Raw genomic sequence first — 16,739 nt, forward strand, 5'->3', positions numbered from 1 at the left:
TTCATTCGTAGCTGTCCTACTTAAACCTAAAATATGTAAAATGGCTTCAGATGTAGATGTTTCTGACTATGAAGTTGGCTCAAGAGCAGGAGAATGTGATATGTACATATGTTGACGGGTAATAATTAATCAAACAGATGGAGGGGCTGCTAAAAACATAATTGTTCCTGTTCTAGGGTCTTGCCTCAAGTATACAGCTCAACAGTTGTAACTTTATCTATTTCTTCTGAAAATACCATGCAATAATAGAGAAAAGTGGCCTGTAGTACGGAATGTGAAAACCACCCACTATTTAAAAGTTTGAGTACAAGATTATTGCACTTGGTTCGATAATGTACATTGTAAAAATGCATATGGTGAGACATATAGAAATTGGTTATACTGTTGTGCAGGACATTTTTCATTCATGTTTAGAGGTAAAGTTCCTTATTTACAGAACAATGACCTCATAATGAAGACTAACTCCAAAAGATGACAACGGAACTTACAAATATATACAATTCTATTACCATATAGTTGTTATCCAGTCCAAGAGTCCAGAATTTCTGCAGCATTATTGTGTTCATGCTATACCGAACTTTAATTATTATTTTTTGATTTCAGATTTTTTGTATACAGAGCAGGTCATTTGGTATGTTTCTGCTTGAAAATGGATGTAAATTACAGCCAATTTTGACATAAAATACAATACTATTTAAACAATTCTCACAACTACAGAACAGAGGAAATGGTTATTTTATATGTAATTTAAAAATGCTGTGATTTTCATCTAGTTTATTAGTGAAAAACAAACAATCAAAGCAAGCTACATTTGTGAAAAAGAAATGTATTATTTAATGACAGCAATTGACACTTTTGTCACATGGGGGCAGTGTTAGGGGCCTGTACAGTTCAGTCTGTGGTGAGCCTGATCTATACCACTGCATACTGCTGGTACAAGAGCTCCCGGATCTTATAGTAGTCATCACAGAGGCAGCCCTCCAGCCCGATACGTCCGGCCTCCGTCTGACAAAAGAGGACAAACACAAGAGATGTGAAAAGGTATTTTTAAATACCGTATTTTTCGGACTATAAATTGCACCTTTTTTCATAGTTTTGGCCGGGGTGCGACTTATACTTATATTTATATACTTATACTCCGGAGCGACGTATATGCGATATTATTTGTTATTTTCACACTTGCCAACAGCATTTCATACTCCAGTGCAACTTTTTTTTTTTTCTTCTCCAATATGCATTTTTTGGCTGGTGCAACTTATAGGCCGGAAAATACAGTATATGTTTTTGATGAGGGAACAATGTTTAACAAGCTTAACATCTCAAGAAAGTGCATTTGGCATAATATGTGTCCTATAAATGGTGCAACCTTTCAGATGGAGGTTTCACCACCCGTTTGTCTCCAGTGAAATTTTGCTTTGAAAGGCCGTTCGAGACAACTGCTGTTGTGATTTCGGGTGTTACAAAAACAAATGTAATTGAATGAATTTGAAAAGGAATGTTACAAAGTATTGCATTAAACACATCGATCGAGCTTTTAGTAAATGACATGTTTGCAAAAAAGAATACACAATGGACCTATAATGTGGCAGTTAATATTGGTCTGTCCTCTCAAAGGTTGATGCTCCAGGACATGTTTAAAATCAACTGTGACATAACATTGAATTGACGAGGAAATATTCCAGATCTGATCAACATCAGGAGGAGGGTAACTGATCTCTACTGCTGATAGATGTGTTTGGCCAACATGGCCCCCACCTTTGGCTCACACACAGGGTTGTTTAACTGTTGTGTTTCAAAGCAGTTTCTCAGTTTGCACAAGCACTCTGCCAGCGGCTCCTCTCGTCTTTCTGGGTTAGCTCTATTTTAAGTTCTTCTCAATTATGCAGTTTGTTTGTAGGCAGATTTGGAAATCGTCATATTTAATAAGTGCAGTTGCACTACCTCTGAAAAGAGATTCTAAAAATGCCACTAGGTTAATATCCAACACAGACGATGGAAATTCTTGTGATTTATGTTGTTTTTTGTTAGACTGGACAATATTTACATTTTAGAATACACAAGGGTTATTTCTGTATTAGACCTGAAATCATTATTTGGACAGAAGCTGTACAAAATAAATAAGATCAGGACAAAACTTGGCTCCTACAAGTGTGAACACATCCCAAGATGCCAGCCAAATGGATATCATGCTATGATTAAGCTTTCTACCACCTTCATTACAAAATGGTTTGGATCTTTTTTTTCTTTTTTATCTGCACATATATAATTGTTTCATCTTCTCTGTTCTTCTCAGTGCTCATATCCCACTGGCAAATCATAAAGCTCCAAATCCAGCTTTCATAGTCTTCAAAAGTACACTATGTAAGTTCTACCTCCTGCTTTTCTCCATTCAAATTGTCTTGCTTTGCTTAGAATGTTCCACTGTATGACATTTAACTTGTATAACTTTATGGAGTCAAGAAGGTGAGGCCACCAGCCCAAGCTCAAGGGTCTTATTTATAAAACTTTACATGGAATTCTGACTAAAAGTGGATGGACTGACAAAAAAAAAAAAAACCAGACTGTGGTACATAAAGTCGTATTTTTCACAAATCACAACCGTCCATGAGATTTCACATTTTCGTACAGAACCGCGCTCACCCTGCGGACTGCCACCAGGTTGTTGCACACCAGCACTCCTCCCACAAACTCCGCCTGGATCCCCTCTTTCAGGAGCACCTGTTTGAAGTCGTAGAGGCGCGGCTCGTTGATGAAAACAGACTCGTGCCCTGGGATCTGTTGGGAAAGAAAAACGCTCTGTACTGTTATGAGGGAGAGGGAAGCGACTCACTTTGCAACATGGCCTACTTAGCTCAGAACAGAATCTCATTTATTTCAGTGGCAGAGCGATCAGTGGTGGAGCTTCAAGCCAGAGTTATAAATGGTCAGGAATGTTGTTTGAAGGATGCCTCGGCTGTTGTTGAGCCTGAAGAGCAAACCCATGATCTAAAACTACATTTTACATTCTACATTTTATTTATTCATTTTCGTTTATGGTAATTTATTGTTATGTTTTATACTTTCTGGCGAATTATTTGGAATTTGAACATGATGTATCAGGTTCAGTGAATTGTTTTCGAAAAGTTTTTTTTTAAGGCTTTGCCATAAATCTGGGTTAAAATTCATGCACCAGCATTCAAGTGTTGTATTAGGCATGAATCCAATTGTCTTGTATCCATCTTTTTGCTCCTCCACTGCACCGCTGCACCACAAGTGACACGGAGACAACATATAAACAAAATTAATGTTCTGTCATTTCTTCTTCTGTTTTTGTGCCTTTCTGTGGCAGCATCACAGCGCCACACTCAGGCCTGATACATGTATTACAGTGGATTCAGGCGTTTTGAGTGATCATGTGGACGCACAGAACCAGTGCCATATTTAAAGGTGCCATAACATGCTTTTTTCACGTTTCGTAGTCTATCCTAAGTGTATAATTGATAATAATAAGTGTTGTGCAACACCCATAACATAATAGTTAAGAAATATCACCCAGACCTTGGATCCCCTCACCAACCCGGAAATGCAAACGGCTTGGTTTGATATTCGCCCCCACCCTTGCGAAGAGCGATCTGGCTCCCCCGCCCAACCCGTGACGTAGTCTCAGAGCGCGTGTGTGCCCCGCCCACCCGTGACGTAGCCCCACAGATAATGACGCATGCTTGCCCTTATGACGCGGTCTTGCCCCACCGCCCGTCAGTTTGGAGATTCGAGGAAAGGAGATAGTCTGTAATATAGCTAAACACTGCGGGAATCAATCAAAAAAACACTCTGGGTACATATATGAAGCACAAATAGCAATGTAAGAAGGTTAAAAGCTCTGAAAAGTCGATTTTGCATGTTATGGGACCTTTAAGCAATTTGTTTTTGAAACAATAGCCGTTTGTCTTTCATTTCCATTTTGTACAATGACCGTTAGATGTAGATTATGACCGAATATCAGAGATGGACAATATTTCATCCTCAAGATATCAAAATGCTTGTTTTTAAGTTGAGCAAAAACTGTAAATGGAAAATTGTCTAAAAAATACCAACATCTGATTTTTAAAAATGATAATAAACTGGGTAGCTTGGAAAATGGTGCATGGAGTGATACACCTTACTAGTTTGTGATCTATGAACATTTACTTTTAACAAAACATTACGCAATTATAGTTTAAATTTGTCTATCACTCATCACTATACAATCTAAACACTAAAATACTTGAAGTAAATAGTCCTTTTCAGATAATCAATAGATATTCATGCACATCTCTCCTCCACCTCACCTCATGTGGCGGCAGCGGCTCCAGAGTGGGGATGACGTCGCTCTCCTCTGAAAAGTCCTTCTCCTCCTCTCCAAATAGGTTCATCTTCATGGCGCGTTGGGCTGCGGCCGCTGTGGCGCTCAAATCCACGTCCGGTTCGGAGGTCATCGTGTCCATGGCTTGCTCCGCCTCCTCGGGTGGCTCCTCTCCAGCCCCCTCCTCGTGCAAAACCCCAGTGTCCACCTTGATCACGCGCATGTCCAGTACTCCATCGATCCAGGCCAGCTCTGTGTCCTTGGCCTTACAGAAGTGCAGCGAGCTCACCAGAGAGTCCTTTAGTCGCACCTACAGCGTGGTAAAAGGAGACATACGGTAAGTATTACACATGTAACAGGATTGGAAAGTATGGTCAAATCTATCTGCACAGACCATGTAAATGTCATTTACAATGGTAGATGTGACACAGTTGAAAAAAAAAAGCATGAAAACTAGTGACTGCGCATAAAAAGGTGTGTGGTGTGTCCATTACTCTGAAAACACAGAACAAACTGTTGGAGCTGTTGGTTTCTCTGCTCCACACACAAGTTTAACCCGTGCATGCTGGGTATTAAACTTGTAACATTCAAGAGCCTGTTCTGACCAGGATTTAAACCCTAATCTTCAGTGTGCAGGTCCAAAGCCAAACCCATTACACCACCAGAGCAAGGAGAAGACTTACCTGTGCAGTCTGGTGACACCTGCTGGTTTCTCTGTATATAATCTGCTCACACTATCAGTTTAAGTAGTATCAGCTGTGAAGGACACAGCATGCTGTATAAAAATGTGTTCTGACAATGTTGTAAAAACATTCTAGTTATAAATGTTCTGAAGGAGTGAAACAGCAAAAGCAAAGCGCCATCTGCTGGTTGCATGTATAAACTCAGAACTGCAGAATCGGGGCTCCTCCAGGGGGAGCTAAAAGTAATAGATCCTCCAGTGCAAACGCAAAGAGGTTGAATGGTCATTTTCAGTCAAACGGTTGAGCAACTAGTGACTGTCACTCAATAAGCCGATGAACACAATAGAGGACCAACAAATGTTTTTGGAACACCCTTATTACACTCAATTTAGTGATTGTTCTCCATGGTAATTTTAGAAATGCAAGCAGAAGATGATGTGAATGAACTGAAAAAATATGTAATAAGTGCAACAGTATTAGAAAAATCTTATAGTATATTTGAATAATATACATTTGTATTCAGCTTTTTCAGAGCAGACAGGTGAAAATAACTTTGACTTTCAATGACAGAAACATATTTTTATGGCTATAATAAAAAATCTGCAGTTAACAGCTGGGTCTCAGGGACATTCTGTATCATTCATTGGCTTTGCATTGGTATTTGAACCTTTCTCAAACTAAATGAAATGGATGAAAATGATTTTGTAACCCCAGACAAATTTCAGAATGTGTCATTCTCGAACAGTATTTGCGGGTGAAAGGATTATGTATATGACCTGGTAGATGTGCGTCTCGCTGGTGGCGTCGATGGTCTCCTGCAGCTTGGGCGTGTAGACTTTGAGGTCCTTACTGAAGGCCCTGCAGGACTGAGCCAGGTCCAGACTGGCCTCAGGAGAGCCGTGCACGATCACCAGCTGACGAGGCTTCATCTGGTTTATGATCTTCTTTATGGAGTCACCATCAGAGCGGCCCTCGTAGTCTATGTACGACACTCTCGCCCTGAAGGGGAAGGGACAGAGGAGTGCCTTTTAATGACGTACAATATTACTTCATATTATATGCAGACAGTCATTTTTTATTGATTGGGAAAGTGCACATGGGTTCCTGTGTCAGGCAGTAATAAACCCCCTAAAAGTGTGTCAATCTCCCAACTCCCAAAAGGCACAATCCTCCAACAAATGTTAGTCTTTGGAGCTGTGAAATTAATCAAAATACTAAACATGAATACTCCATCGCTCCATTCAATCAAAACAGTATGTAATAAAAAAAAACTATGGCATTTTGTTGTGAAAGATGTGTTGGATCTGTCCCTCAAAACCTGGAGCAAATCCACGACAGCTTTTAACAAGTCACAAAAAAATATTAGGAGTAAGCTTTTTTTGCTTCAGTTATGTTGCTGTCTTTGTTCTTTAAAGGACACATATTATGAATTCAAAAGAGTTTTTTTTAAGTTATCTGTTCTTTGTTGTTTACTTCTGTACCTACTTTGTATTGCAACACTGGAATTTACCCATTGTAGAGCTGGGTTGAAATAATCGATTTTCCGATTTTTAATCGATTCGCATATTAATGACCGATTATTCGTACGTCCAAAGATCGATCTTTAAAAACAAAAAATTAAATTAAAATTCTTTTATACATTTACCTCAGTGAACTTCAATCTACCTTCAAGAAAGATAATTCAGGACTCCTGGATTATCTTTCTTGAAGGTAGATTGACCCTTAACCTTTTCATCAGTCTTCCAGCCATCAGTAACTACCAATACTTGTAAGATTTGCTGTTTAATATTGATTTAATACTAGTTTTAATATGTTGCTTCTCTACACAGTCATGAAGTGAAGGAAACGGTTCAAATATATTTTTCATTTTTAATAACATTAACCCCCGGATCGAATCGAAATCGGATCGAATCGGAAATCAGATCGAAATCGGAGCGAATCGGATGGGATCTGAGAAATCGGAAAAAATCGATTTTGAAACGTAAAAATCGGAATCGAATCGATTCTTGAAATTTGAATGGAAACCCAGCTCTAACCCATTGTGGGACAAATAAAGGCTTATCTTATCTTAAACATGCTCTTGAGTATCTTAAGTTTAGCATCACATGTTTTCAAACAAACATATATATATCTATCCATAACAACCAATATTACACTTGGATCTCTGCTGTTTCTTCAGGGACTAACTGAGTTTTGATACCATCTACTGGCGAAGGGAATTACACACAGTTTAAGATAAACATCTATGTTTTCAAGCATTTCAAGGTCTCTCACTTCCGAGTCTTAGCACGCAGTTGTACTGATCGTGATTAGAAGGGAGAAATTCACAAACAAGTCTGGCGATTATTTATGGACTTAAAAAACAGGTGGGAATATTCTCAGAGTCATAGATCGAGGAAACAACAGTGTTTTTGACGCTCTGAGGGAAAGGACTTCATGGTCGTTTTGTATGAGTCTGTAAATCCCAAATTATAATTACAATTAACAAAATATGACTATGATTATTTTTTATAGTTGACTAGTTACTGTTAGTAGATTAATTGTTACAAGATTAACTTTTAAAGTACATACAGGCTGCGAAATAGACAGGGGCCCGGGGCCCGCAAGCAGTTGAATCTCCGGCAGGCCAGCGGTTTGAAATAGGAGGGGCCCCGCCATGCCCCTCCTCGAAAAAAATCGAGATTTAACTAGTAATTTGGCTATATTCGGGGCATTTTCATCGCTTAAGTTTCGTTTTGACAGACATGCCCACTTCGCACGTCTTCTCGCTTCTCATTGGCCGAACGGTGCGCGCTGCGTTCGTGTTGCGTTCACGTGTCCTCGGAAATGCTCGGTCTAATTTTCGGGGCAATACATATATGTTAGTAGTTTATTTTGTAGGACGTGATTTCATATATTCCACAAGATCTCCTTGTGTCAAATGCTGTAAACAGTATTAATTTGTATATAAGAAACATGATTATATTGAATCAAACAGTTTTAAAGATCATGATCTCTGGTTTATACGATTCAGTATTTGTGCTCTTCCTTCATATCAAATAACATATAAAAGTACTTTAAATTGTTTTACATGCTAATAACCAGGTTTAAAACAACACATTTATCTTGTTCTTATGACGCCGCGATGCCACGCCCCTGAAATTGCTTGGGGGCCCCTAACTTTGAAAATCTATTTCTCAGCCTGACATTCACAATAATATATATATATATATATATATATATATATATATATATATATATATATATATATCCAAATAATAGGGGCCAGAATCATTGTGATTCTAATGCTTTGTATAATCAGCCCTTTTAGCAATTTTCATGATGTATACATTGTTTTATACAAGAAAAACATACTCAAAAAATAAACTTTGAGCAGCGTATTCCATTCCAGCAGCACTGACCTGATCTCCAGGTTTTCGATGCTGGAGACACATTTGGTGGGAACCACTGACAGGTCTTGGTCCATGGGCTCCTTGTTCCCGTTTGTCAGACCGGATTCCAGTTTGATCTTCTCCTCTTCATTTGTCTGTAGTTCTGGAACAAGGAAGTCTTCTAGTCTGCAACAGGAGCAAGTTTGGAAGAGGAGTTACCTAAATGTCTTTTCATATCAAACTAAACCAGACTTAAATGTGTTTAATTAACATCTGCTGGATCTTTATAGTCTCAGGAAACACAATGTTTTAAAGTAAATGATGAAAATTACAAAAAAATCACACATTTGAACTTAATTTCGATCTGTCCAGTTATTCTAAATCTGTTCCGTATTACGTCGTGTTATTAGTACCTGATGACCTCTCCGTACTCGTCCCACTTGAGCCGGTCCTCGTGCATGGGGAACATGGGGTAGGACTTCTTGGCCTGTTTGAAGAAGCTCCCTTTGCGGCTGCCCTCGCTCTTCATCATCAGGTCGTGGTGTTTGCTCTTCACCACGGCCGGCTGCTCCAGGTCATCGTCCATGTCGCTCTCGTCGCTCGAGTCCATGTCCACTCTGAAAACACATTGAACAGTCACATTGAACGGTTCTAGTGAGTGAAAGAGCAAGTTGCACTTCTTAATAGAGCCATACAACATGACGTAAAACGATTATCTCCCAAAAAGGTTCATGACAAGGAGCAAAGGAACAGACTGATCAAGTACAATTTTTTTTTAACTTTAAGTACCTTCAGAGGCTAAATTAAATGGTTTATGTTTAGTCCTGTGGCCATGGTTTCTTAATCTAGTCTGTAACAATAAACATTTTTCTTACCGTATTTTCCGGACTATAAGTTACATTTTTTTTTCATAGTTTTGGCCGGGGTGCGACTTATACTTATACTATACACTTAAACTCCGGAGCGACTTATCTGTGATATTATTTGTTATTTTCACACTTGCAACCGCATTTCATATTTGTTTTTTCTTCTCTAATATGCATTTTTTGGCTGGTGCGACTTATAGTCCGGTGCGACTTATTAGTCCGTAAAATATGGTAATTTGGTGTGGATTTGTTCTTTGAGTGCTATAATGTGTTCCATTAGTAATTACGTATATTAAAATGATATTGTAAATTTTCTCTCATATCACGTGGTACTAATGTGTTTTTATACATCTATACATTTCTCTCCTAGACAAATGAGGGATCAGACCGATTTATTCCTACAAACATAAAATGAATGACAATAGTAGTTCCTATCCAGATAAAAACTGTTTAACGCAGATGTGAATGTGCTCCCTTGACTTGAATCATTGTTGAATCAGTATTTTTCGCTTTTACTTGAATAACATTTTGTCGTATCTATACTTGGGACTCCAGTACATTTTCGCCCAGCTCAGCCCCTAACACGGCGGGAACACACACTACCTCTGCTGGGGTAGAGGTTTAGCCCCGCAGCTGTATTGTGACGCATCCTTCTTTCCCTTTTAGAATGGCCGTGTCCTGCGTTTCACAATCTGGGGCACGATTTGCATCTAGTTTTACAGTATAAACTGATGACTCCACTAAAACACAATGTGCTGGTTCGGCTTTCGACAAACATGATTCTGCATTTCTTCAACATCAAAGGACAAAAGCGTGAAAATAAAGGGGATTTTGTGTACCTTTAAACATACAAAATTTGGTGACTTACTCTTTCTCTTGCTCCAGTTTTCTCTCTGCTTCTTTTTTAATCTTCTCTTTCTCCAGGTATTCGTCCAACTCTTTTCCTTCGAGCTTCACGCGTTTCTTTACCTGGAGGACAGAAGAACAGACATGAGCAATGTAACAAATCCCACTAGTTTTATTATTTTTCTTAATTCAGACATGGTGTTTGTAATGTGTAGTGTAATGTGTTGAAATTGTTGAAAATCAGCTTTTGTTGTTAAGAATCACTATTAAGGGTTTGAATTCAATATTTTACTATTTTTGAAAAGTAAAAATATGCTAACATGATTGAGAATATTTACAATCAAAATGACAAAATGTGTTGTGTGTTATATAGTGTGTAGAGTCCAGACATAATTTAACCAAAATTAAATGAGTTGGTTATTTCAATCACAGTGAATCCAAAGTTGTTGCCCTATTCAAAATACTTTTTACAATAAATTTTACACCTGCGAAACACACTGCAGGTGAATAGGAAAAAATCTTAAATTTAAATATATCAATTTGAAACTTTTTCCGTAGTTTACTCATATATCAATTTTAGCACAAACTTGTACTACAAGTGTTTCATCATGACATGTTTTCATTCAGAAACGAGTCATTTTATGTGTAGAAATGGCCAAAATTGCACATATATATTAAATTTAAAGCTGAAAAATAAAAAGCCAGCTTTATCTTCAGTTCATTTTGTTGACGTTTTAGATACAACCCATTTTACTGCTGGGATTTTTGAAACATGATTTTGTTTTTGAGTAAACAATCTGGCTGAAAATTGTATTTGGCCTCATTTAGACTTAAAACTCAGGCTCAGAATTAGATATGAACAAATCCTTCTATATGTTCTGACAAAATCTTGTTATGTACAAGATTGGAAAGCTTTTGTGTGTGTAGGTGATCTTTAGGTCTCTATGGGATAAAAATGCATTTTAAGAAAACATCCTATGAAGTTACAGTTTTAATTTAAATATAGAATATGAATGGATTAAATACCAAAAGATTGTATAAGTGTGTTGTTTCCACACGAAAGCCTATGTTGAGAGAGCAAATTGACCAAGAAACATATAAAAACATTTGTTTTGACCGTAGTGTCTTGCCTTAAATTAAATCTTTACGTCTAAAAATCTATAAAATTTTCACAAAAACCAAACGCATTTTCCTCCTATTTTGTGACACTACCAAAAGGTGATAACTAGATGACTCCATCAGTGGTGATTTTATTCTGCTTTATTATTCTCGACTTCCAAGCTTGTGTTAGCGATTCCAAACACAATACCTCCAGGTCCATCATCTTCTCCTCGGGGTGGTCTATGAGGTATCGTGCCAGTGTGCCTGGCGTGGTGCGATAAGTGAGGATGATGGAGTTTCGGGGGTTTTGACACCACTGGATGAAGAGGTCGCGGGAGAAGCCGGACTCCAGGTCGGGCTGGCTGCACAGGACCACCTTAGGACTGGGCACTCGGGCCAGATCTGACAGGCTGTGACACAGGGTCAGGTGGCGGAATTGGAAAGGGTTGTTCCTCTTGTCCTCGAAGCATCGCATGAGTTTATCACTCATCCACTCCACCTGGGCAGAGAGAGAGAGACGGGGTAAGGCTTAAGCAGTAATATCATGATCAGTGCTGTCAATCCATTAAAATAAAATAAAATATTAGATTAATCGCACTTTTGAAATATGATCGTGATTAATTGCACCGTTTTTAATGTCAATATTCAAACAGAAAAAAGGTAATAACAACATAATAACATTTACATTTTAAAACAAATTAATTAACAGGCTATTAATTACTTCACAAATCTTGAATAATAATGACATTAATAAATTATACCTATCAAATTAGTCTGTAGACATTGTATTCCATGTTGAATCTGTCTGGTCACACTTAGAATAATTGTGTAGCCCTTTTGTAGAATAATTACCCCATAATAATTCTGTAACACTTAAATACAACCTATTGGTACTGGTTGAGGAATTGAGCACTCTCTAATGCCTTAACTTTTTATTTTAGAGAGTGACTTTACTGTATATAGTATGTGCAAGAAAACATAATATCAAGCATTTTCCCTTTTCAGATTACGCGATTTAAAACCAAATTGAAAAAAAAACAAAAAAAACATTGGTTAAGAATGTACGCCTAAAATTTAGGCTAATTGGATTTGGATAAACTCTAGTGATACTTTCTTAGGACAAAACTACGCAGCTACGCGAGTTATTACCTGAGACTTGGAGAACTCCACCACATTGTAGCTGACGTTGTTTAGCAGAGCCAGAGGATACACTCCCAGCCCAGCGTCTTTTGTCCTCCAGATCTGGTCCAGGAGCTGAGCCAACTCCAGCACCCGACCAGCAGTGTCCACGGCCAGGAGGACGTTCCCATCCCCACGAAGGGTCTCCATCACATTCGCTTTGGGGGGGAAAAATGAACAATTAAACTTAACTTTGACTCTAACCTGTCATGATTATGTTTTTTTGTATCATAGTTTTAGAGCTGTGATCAAACCATCCTTGATATAATTACATAATCTGTCTAGAAATGCTTACATATTTGTCCTAAATTGTACCGCTCTTCCTAAAACCGTGTCATCCAAGTATTAATAGTAAAATAACTCACTGAGGAGCTGCTCGTCCCTCTGTTTGCGTCGTGGCTGTACATACGCAGCATTGAAGGAGTCTGTGATGAGTAAAGAAGGGCGACTGATGCTTTCCAGAGTGCATCCATTCAAGTGGCTGTAAACACACACAATTGCATCAACATCAACAACAAACAATTTTATACTCAATAGTTAGTCCACACCTACATTTCCCTTTTATGGTTGAAATCCACAGCGTACACAATCTCCTCCTCTCCATCCTTCACTATTTTCCATATTGTGCCTCCGATCATGTGACCAGCGGGGAGAGGAGTTATGGACAGTCCGTGTCCTTTACCTGTTCAAACAGAGAGGAAGGGTGGTAATGCGTCTATGACAAACAGGATACGGATTGTGTCTCGATGCATCTCACCTTTTAGGTTAACAATCTGTGAATATTTCAACTGCTGGATTTTATCAAAGGCACTGTCTACATCGTCCAGGGTGAATAATGTGAAGTCCTCACTGTTGTTTCGAGACTAAGGAGGAGGAAAACATCAAATATTGAATGTGAACATAGCTTTGACTATGTAATACAATTTAAAAAAGAAAACTACAACACAAAGAGATGTAAAACAACTCGATAAGTGGCCGGGTCACTGGATGTTAAAAATATTTATCACATTTTAGTCTCAGAAAGAATACTTTTGAATGGAATACCAAGTTTAGTATCTTATCTTATGTAGCGCCTTCAGCAAACTCTGAAAAACTGTCTATGCGACGTTACAGATTTGACAGTATAATCTTAATAACGTATGTTTTTACGAAGTATTTCAGATTGAAATGTAATCAATATTTACAGATATTTTTAGACAAAAAATGATTATGGTCAGCATGTAGGAAAAGTTTTTTCCAGTCCACAAACTAGGAAGGGTCAGCTTACCTGATATAAATCATACATGAACATCTGTCCCATCTTGTAAACAGGAATGGTGGCGTAGATTGTACAATTTAAGCCCAGTTTGCCAACAGCGTATGGAAGGGCTCCCAAATGTAAGGGGTCTGGATGTGAGAGGAGCACAGCGTCCACCTGGTGAACATATCTGGAAAGAAAACATTACAAACGTTATACTTAAAGTAATTTAATGATCAAGTAGACAGTACATAGTGGATAAACCATGTACCGTTTCATAGCATCAATGATGTCCATGGAGAAGTTCTCATCCCAGCCACAGTCCAAGAGAAAGCGGAACTCGTCCACCTGTAGAAGGTAGCAGAGGGCCGACTCCTCCTGGACCCCGGAGACCGCGGTCAGTTTTATAATAGACGTCATGGTCCTCTGTTTTCACGCTGCAGAACACAAAAAGGAAAGAAAAGGTAGAAACAGGCCGGGCTTGACAACATCACTGCACAACCAGACAAATTAGGAGTGAACAATATGGCATAATCAATCTTAATTTCTGATTTGTTTCTATTCATTTAAAAAAACAAAATAAAAATGGCTTTCAGTATTTATTTCATTAAAATTAACAAGACTATATTCCGTTCCATTAAATAAAATAAATAGTAAAATGTCCCTCTCTAAAGTCTAGGCATTAAATCTCTCTTTAGAACCAAGCTGATCGTTGATAATAAATTCATTTCCCTCAATTAAGACAAATGCAGGACATTGACTATAAGCTACCAACAATATACATTCGCCACTTGAATTATAAGATAAATAAAAACATTTCCTTTCTATGTGATTGACTAGTAGTTTATTTATTGTCTACAATCATTTTGTGAATAATACTATGAATAGTGCCTTACTGGCTAAAGTAATAAAAATAGGGTTACAAAATACACATTTGAATGTAAAAAAAAAATGTTTATAAATTAAACCTTTTCCATTGTCAAATTTTCTAAATCAGCTATTGTCCCAAAACAATATTCATAATTTACGTGGCGCGAACACAACTCAAAGAAAACATCAAGACAAAAAATGTAATCTCAATTTGTTCATTCCTTCAGCAAGTGCAAATTATAACTCATACATGTGGTAATACAATAAATCATCGTATGCATCTCTTATGGAATATAACAGATCAAACTAGGCTAAATTAACAAATAAATGGCAAAAACGCACAAGAAACGTTGAACAAATCCTCTGCAAAATAGGCTTAGCATGTTAGCTAATAAGTAGCATTTCTTTGTTTTAACTGCACCGTAGTTAAATGAGTGGGTCTCATACCATTCAGAATAAGTCAACTTAAAGGTACCACTTGGTGATAATGTTTAGAATTAAGTAAATGCAAGTATTAATTGCCATTTGAGCATTTTAGCGTTGTTCTCGGCACACTTGACGAGCCGACATGATTTGCTGCTTCTTCTTCTTTCACTTTCAGGCAGACAAAGCGCATTGTGGCGGAGTGCGGCCTCTATCGGTGGGAAGGAAATCTTCTTCTTTAAAAAAATAAAATAAAAATCTTCTTTTTTTTCCTTCTTTTTCCATATTTACAGGCTCTGTGGCTCGTAGCTGTGAGAAAAGTCAAGCCTTTAATTACCCTGCCGTGTTCTCAGAAGGTACACATTTTTTTAAATGTGACATTTGTAAATGTGATTCTGTCATATATAATACCACCAGACATATTTTCCCAGGTGGTGTGAATCACTTGACACCACAACATTTTAAAATCCTTGTAGTTTAACATTAGGCCAAAATTCTGTGACAAAATTTTCTTTTTAAGTGTCATTTGTGAATTTGTTGGCCTGGTTTATGGTTCAACTCTGTAATTACTGCCCCCTATCCCCATGAAACAAAAAAAGCACATAAAGAAAAGTTGAATAATTGTTTCACAATAGTTCCAGAAATTGGACACAGTCGTCCTCGGAGCGCAGCTCTTCCAAGTTCGGAGTTCCAATTTGTACATTTGTACTGGAACACCCTCCTAACTCAGAATAAGGGATCATCTCAAAATGGGTTGAAGCTGAAAAGACGTAATATTTTTCGTCTTGTTGCTTTTAAGCTTCAATACATTGTTGTGGCAGTAATTGTTTTGAAATGCTAAAAAACTCTCTCAGCAACGAGCATTGGGCAAACATTAGGCGGCGAGTGCGTGCGCAGAGCACGGCGGGTGAGTACCTTGTACATCTGAGGCCTGTGTATGAACCTATTGTGTGCAGGCAGCCTGTGGTGCCCCGTGTGGTGATGGATGTGGTTTGCTGAGAGCGAGGAGGCTCTGAGGGACTGCTTCAGCACCACTATCTGGACCGAGCTTTGCAACCATGGGGAGGACATCAACACCATCACAGAGTGCATCACGGACTACATCAACTTCTGTTTTGAGAACATTGTTCCCTCCCGGACGGTGCGGTGTTTTCCAAACAACAAGACGTGGATTAACCGTGAACTGAAGGCTCTGCTGAAGGAGAAGAAGAGAGCCTTCAGGTCAGGGAACAAGGAGGAGCTGAGGACTGTGCAGAAGGAGCTGAGGAGGAAGATCAGGCAGGCGGTAGCCGGCTACAAGAAGAGGATGGAGGAGCAGCTGCAGCAAAAGAACATTCAGGGAGTGTGGAGGAGCCTGAAAACCATCTCGGGCTTCAAACCCCCCCCCCCCCCCCCCCCCCCCCCCCCCCCAGCCCAGACAGAGGGGGATCAACAGTGGGTGAACGATTTAAATACTCACTTCTTGAGATTTGATTAATCACCCACCCCTCCCCCTGCACAGCTGCATGCCCTCACTTCCACAGCCGGACAATGACCCACCCCCGTTCCCCTTTACACCTCTGCTCCGGACCATCAGCTCCCCACTTCGCCTGGACTCACCCATCCCCCCAGCAAACAGTCCCCCTGCCAACCACTGACTGTCTCAGCAGCACAGGTGAGGAGAGAGCTGAAGAGGATTAAAGTGAGGAAGGCTGCAGGACCTGACGGCATCAGCCCCAGGCTCCTTAAGTCCTGCGCAGATGAACTGTGTGGAGTTATGGAGCATGTCTTCAACATGAGCCTGAAGCTGAGGGTGGTACCACAGGTCTGGAAGACCTCCTGTCTGGTACCTGTGCCCAAGAC

At 39.0% G+C, this 16,739-nt stretch overlaps 1 protein-coding gene across 1 annotated transcript; it reads right to left on the minus strand.

The window, feature by feature from the left end:
* Window positions 1-810: 810 nt before the first annotated feature.
* Window positions 811-15,061, minus strand: cpsf2 (cleavage and polyadenylation specific factor 2). Its single transcript, XM_072446290.1, has 15 exons — window positions 14,922-15,061; window positions 13,876-14,041; window positions 13,635-13,794; window positions 13,125-13,230; window positions 12,920-13,049; window positions 12,733-12,848; window positions 12,338-12,525; window positions 11,397-11,687; window positions 10,110-10,210; window positions 8,789-8,992; window positions 8,406-8,561; window positions 5,781-6,003; window positions 4,308-4,631; window positions 2,641-2,775; window positions 811-1,005 (listed from the first exon to the last, which is right to left on the minus strand). Exons 2-15 carry the CDS (start codon window positions 14,022-14,024, stop codon window positions 913-915), a joined length of 2,376 nt encoding a protein of 791 aa, XP_072302391.1. The 5' UTR covers window positions 14,025-14,041; window positions 14,922-15,061; the 3' UTR covers window positions 811-912.
* Between the last annotated feature and the right edge of the window lie 1,678 nt (window positions 15,062-16,739).

This window comes from Eucyclogobius newberryi, unplaced genomic scaffold (genome assembly GCF_026437365.1).
Source record: "Eucyclogobius newberryi isolate DKJ021-1_F unplaced genomic scaffold, fEucNew1.0.hap1 SCAF_1, whole genome shotgun sequence".
NCBI lineage: Eukaryota > Metazoa > Chordata > Actinopteri > Gobiiformes > Gobiidae > Eucyclogobius > Eucyclogobius newberryi.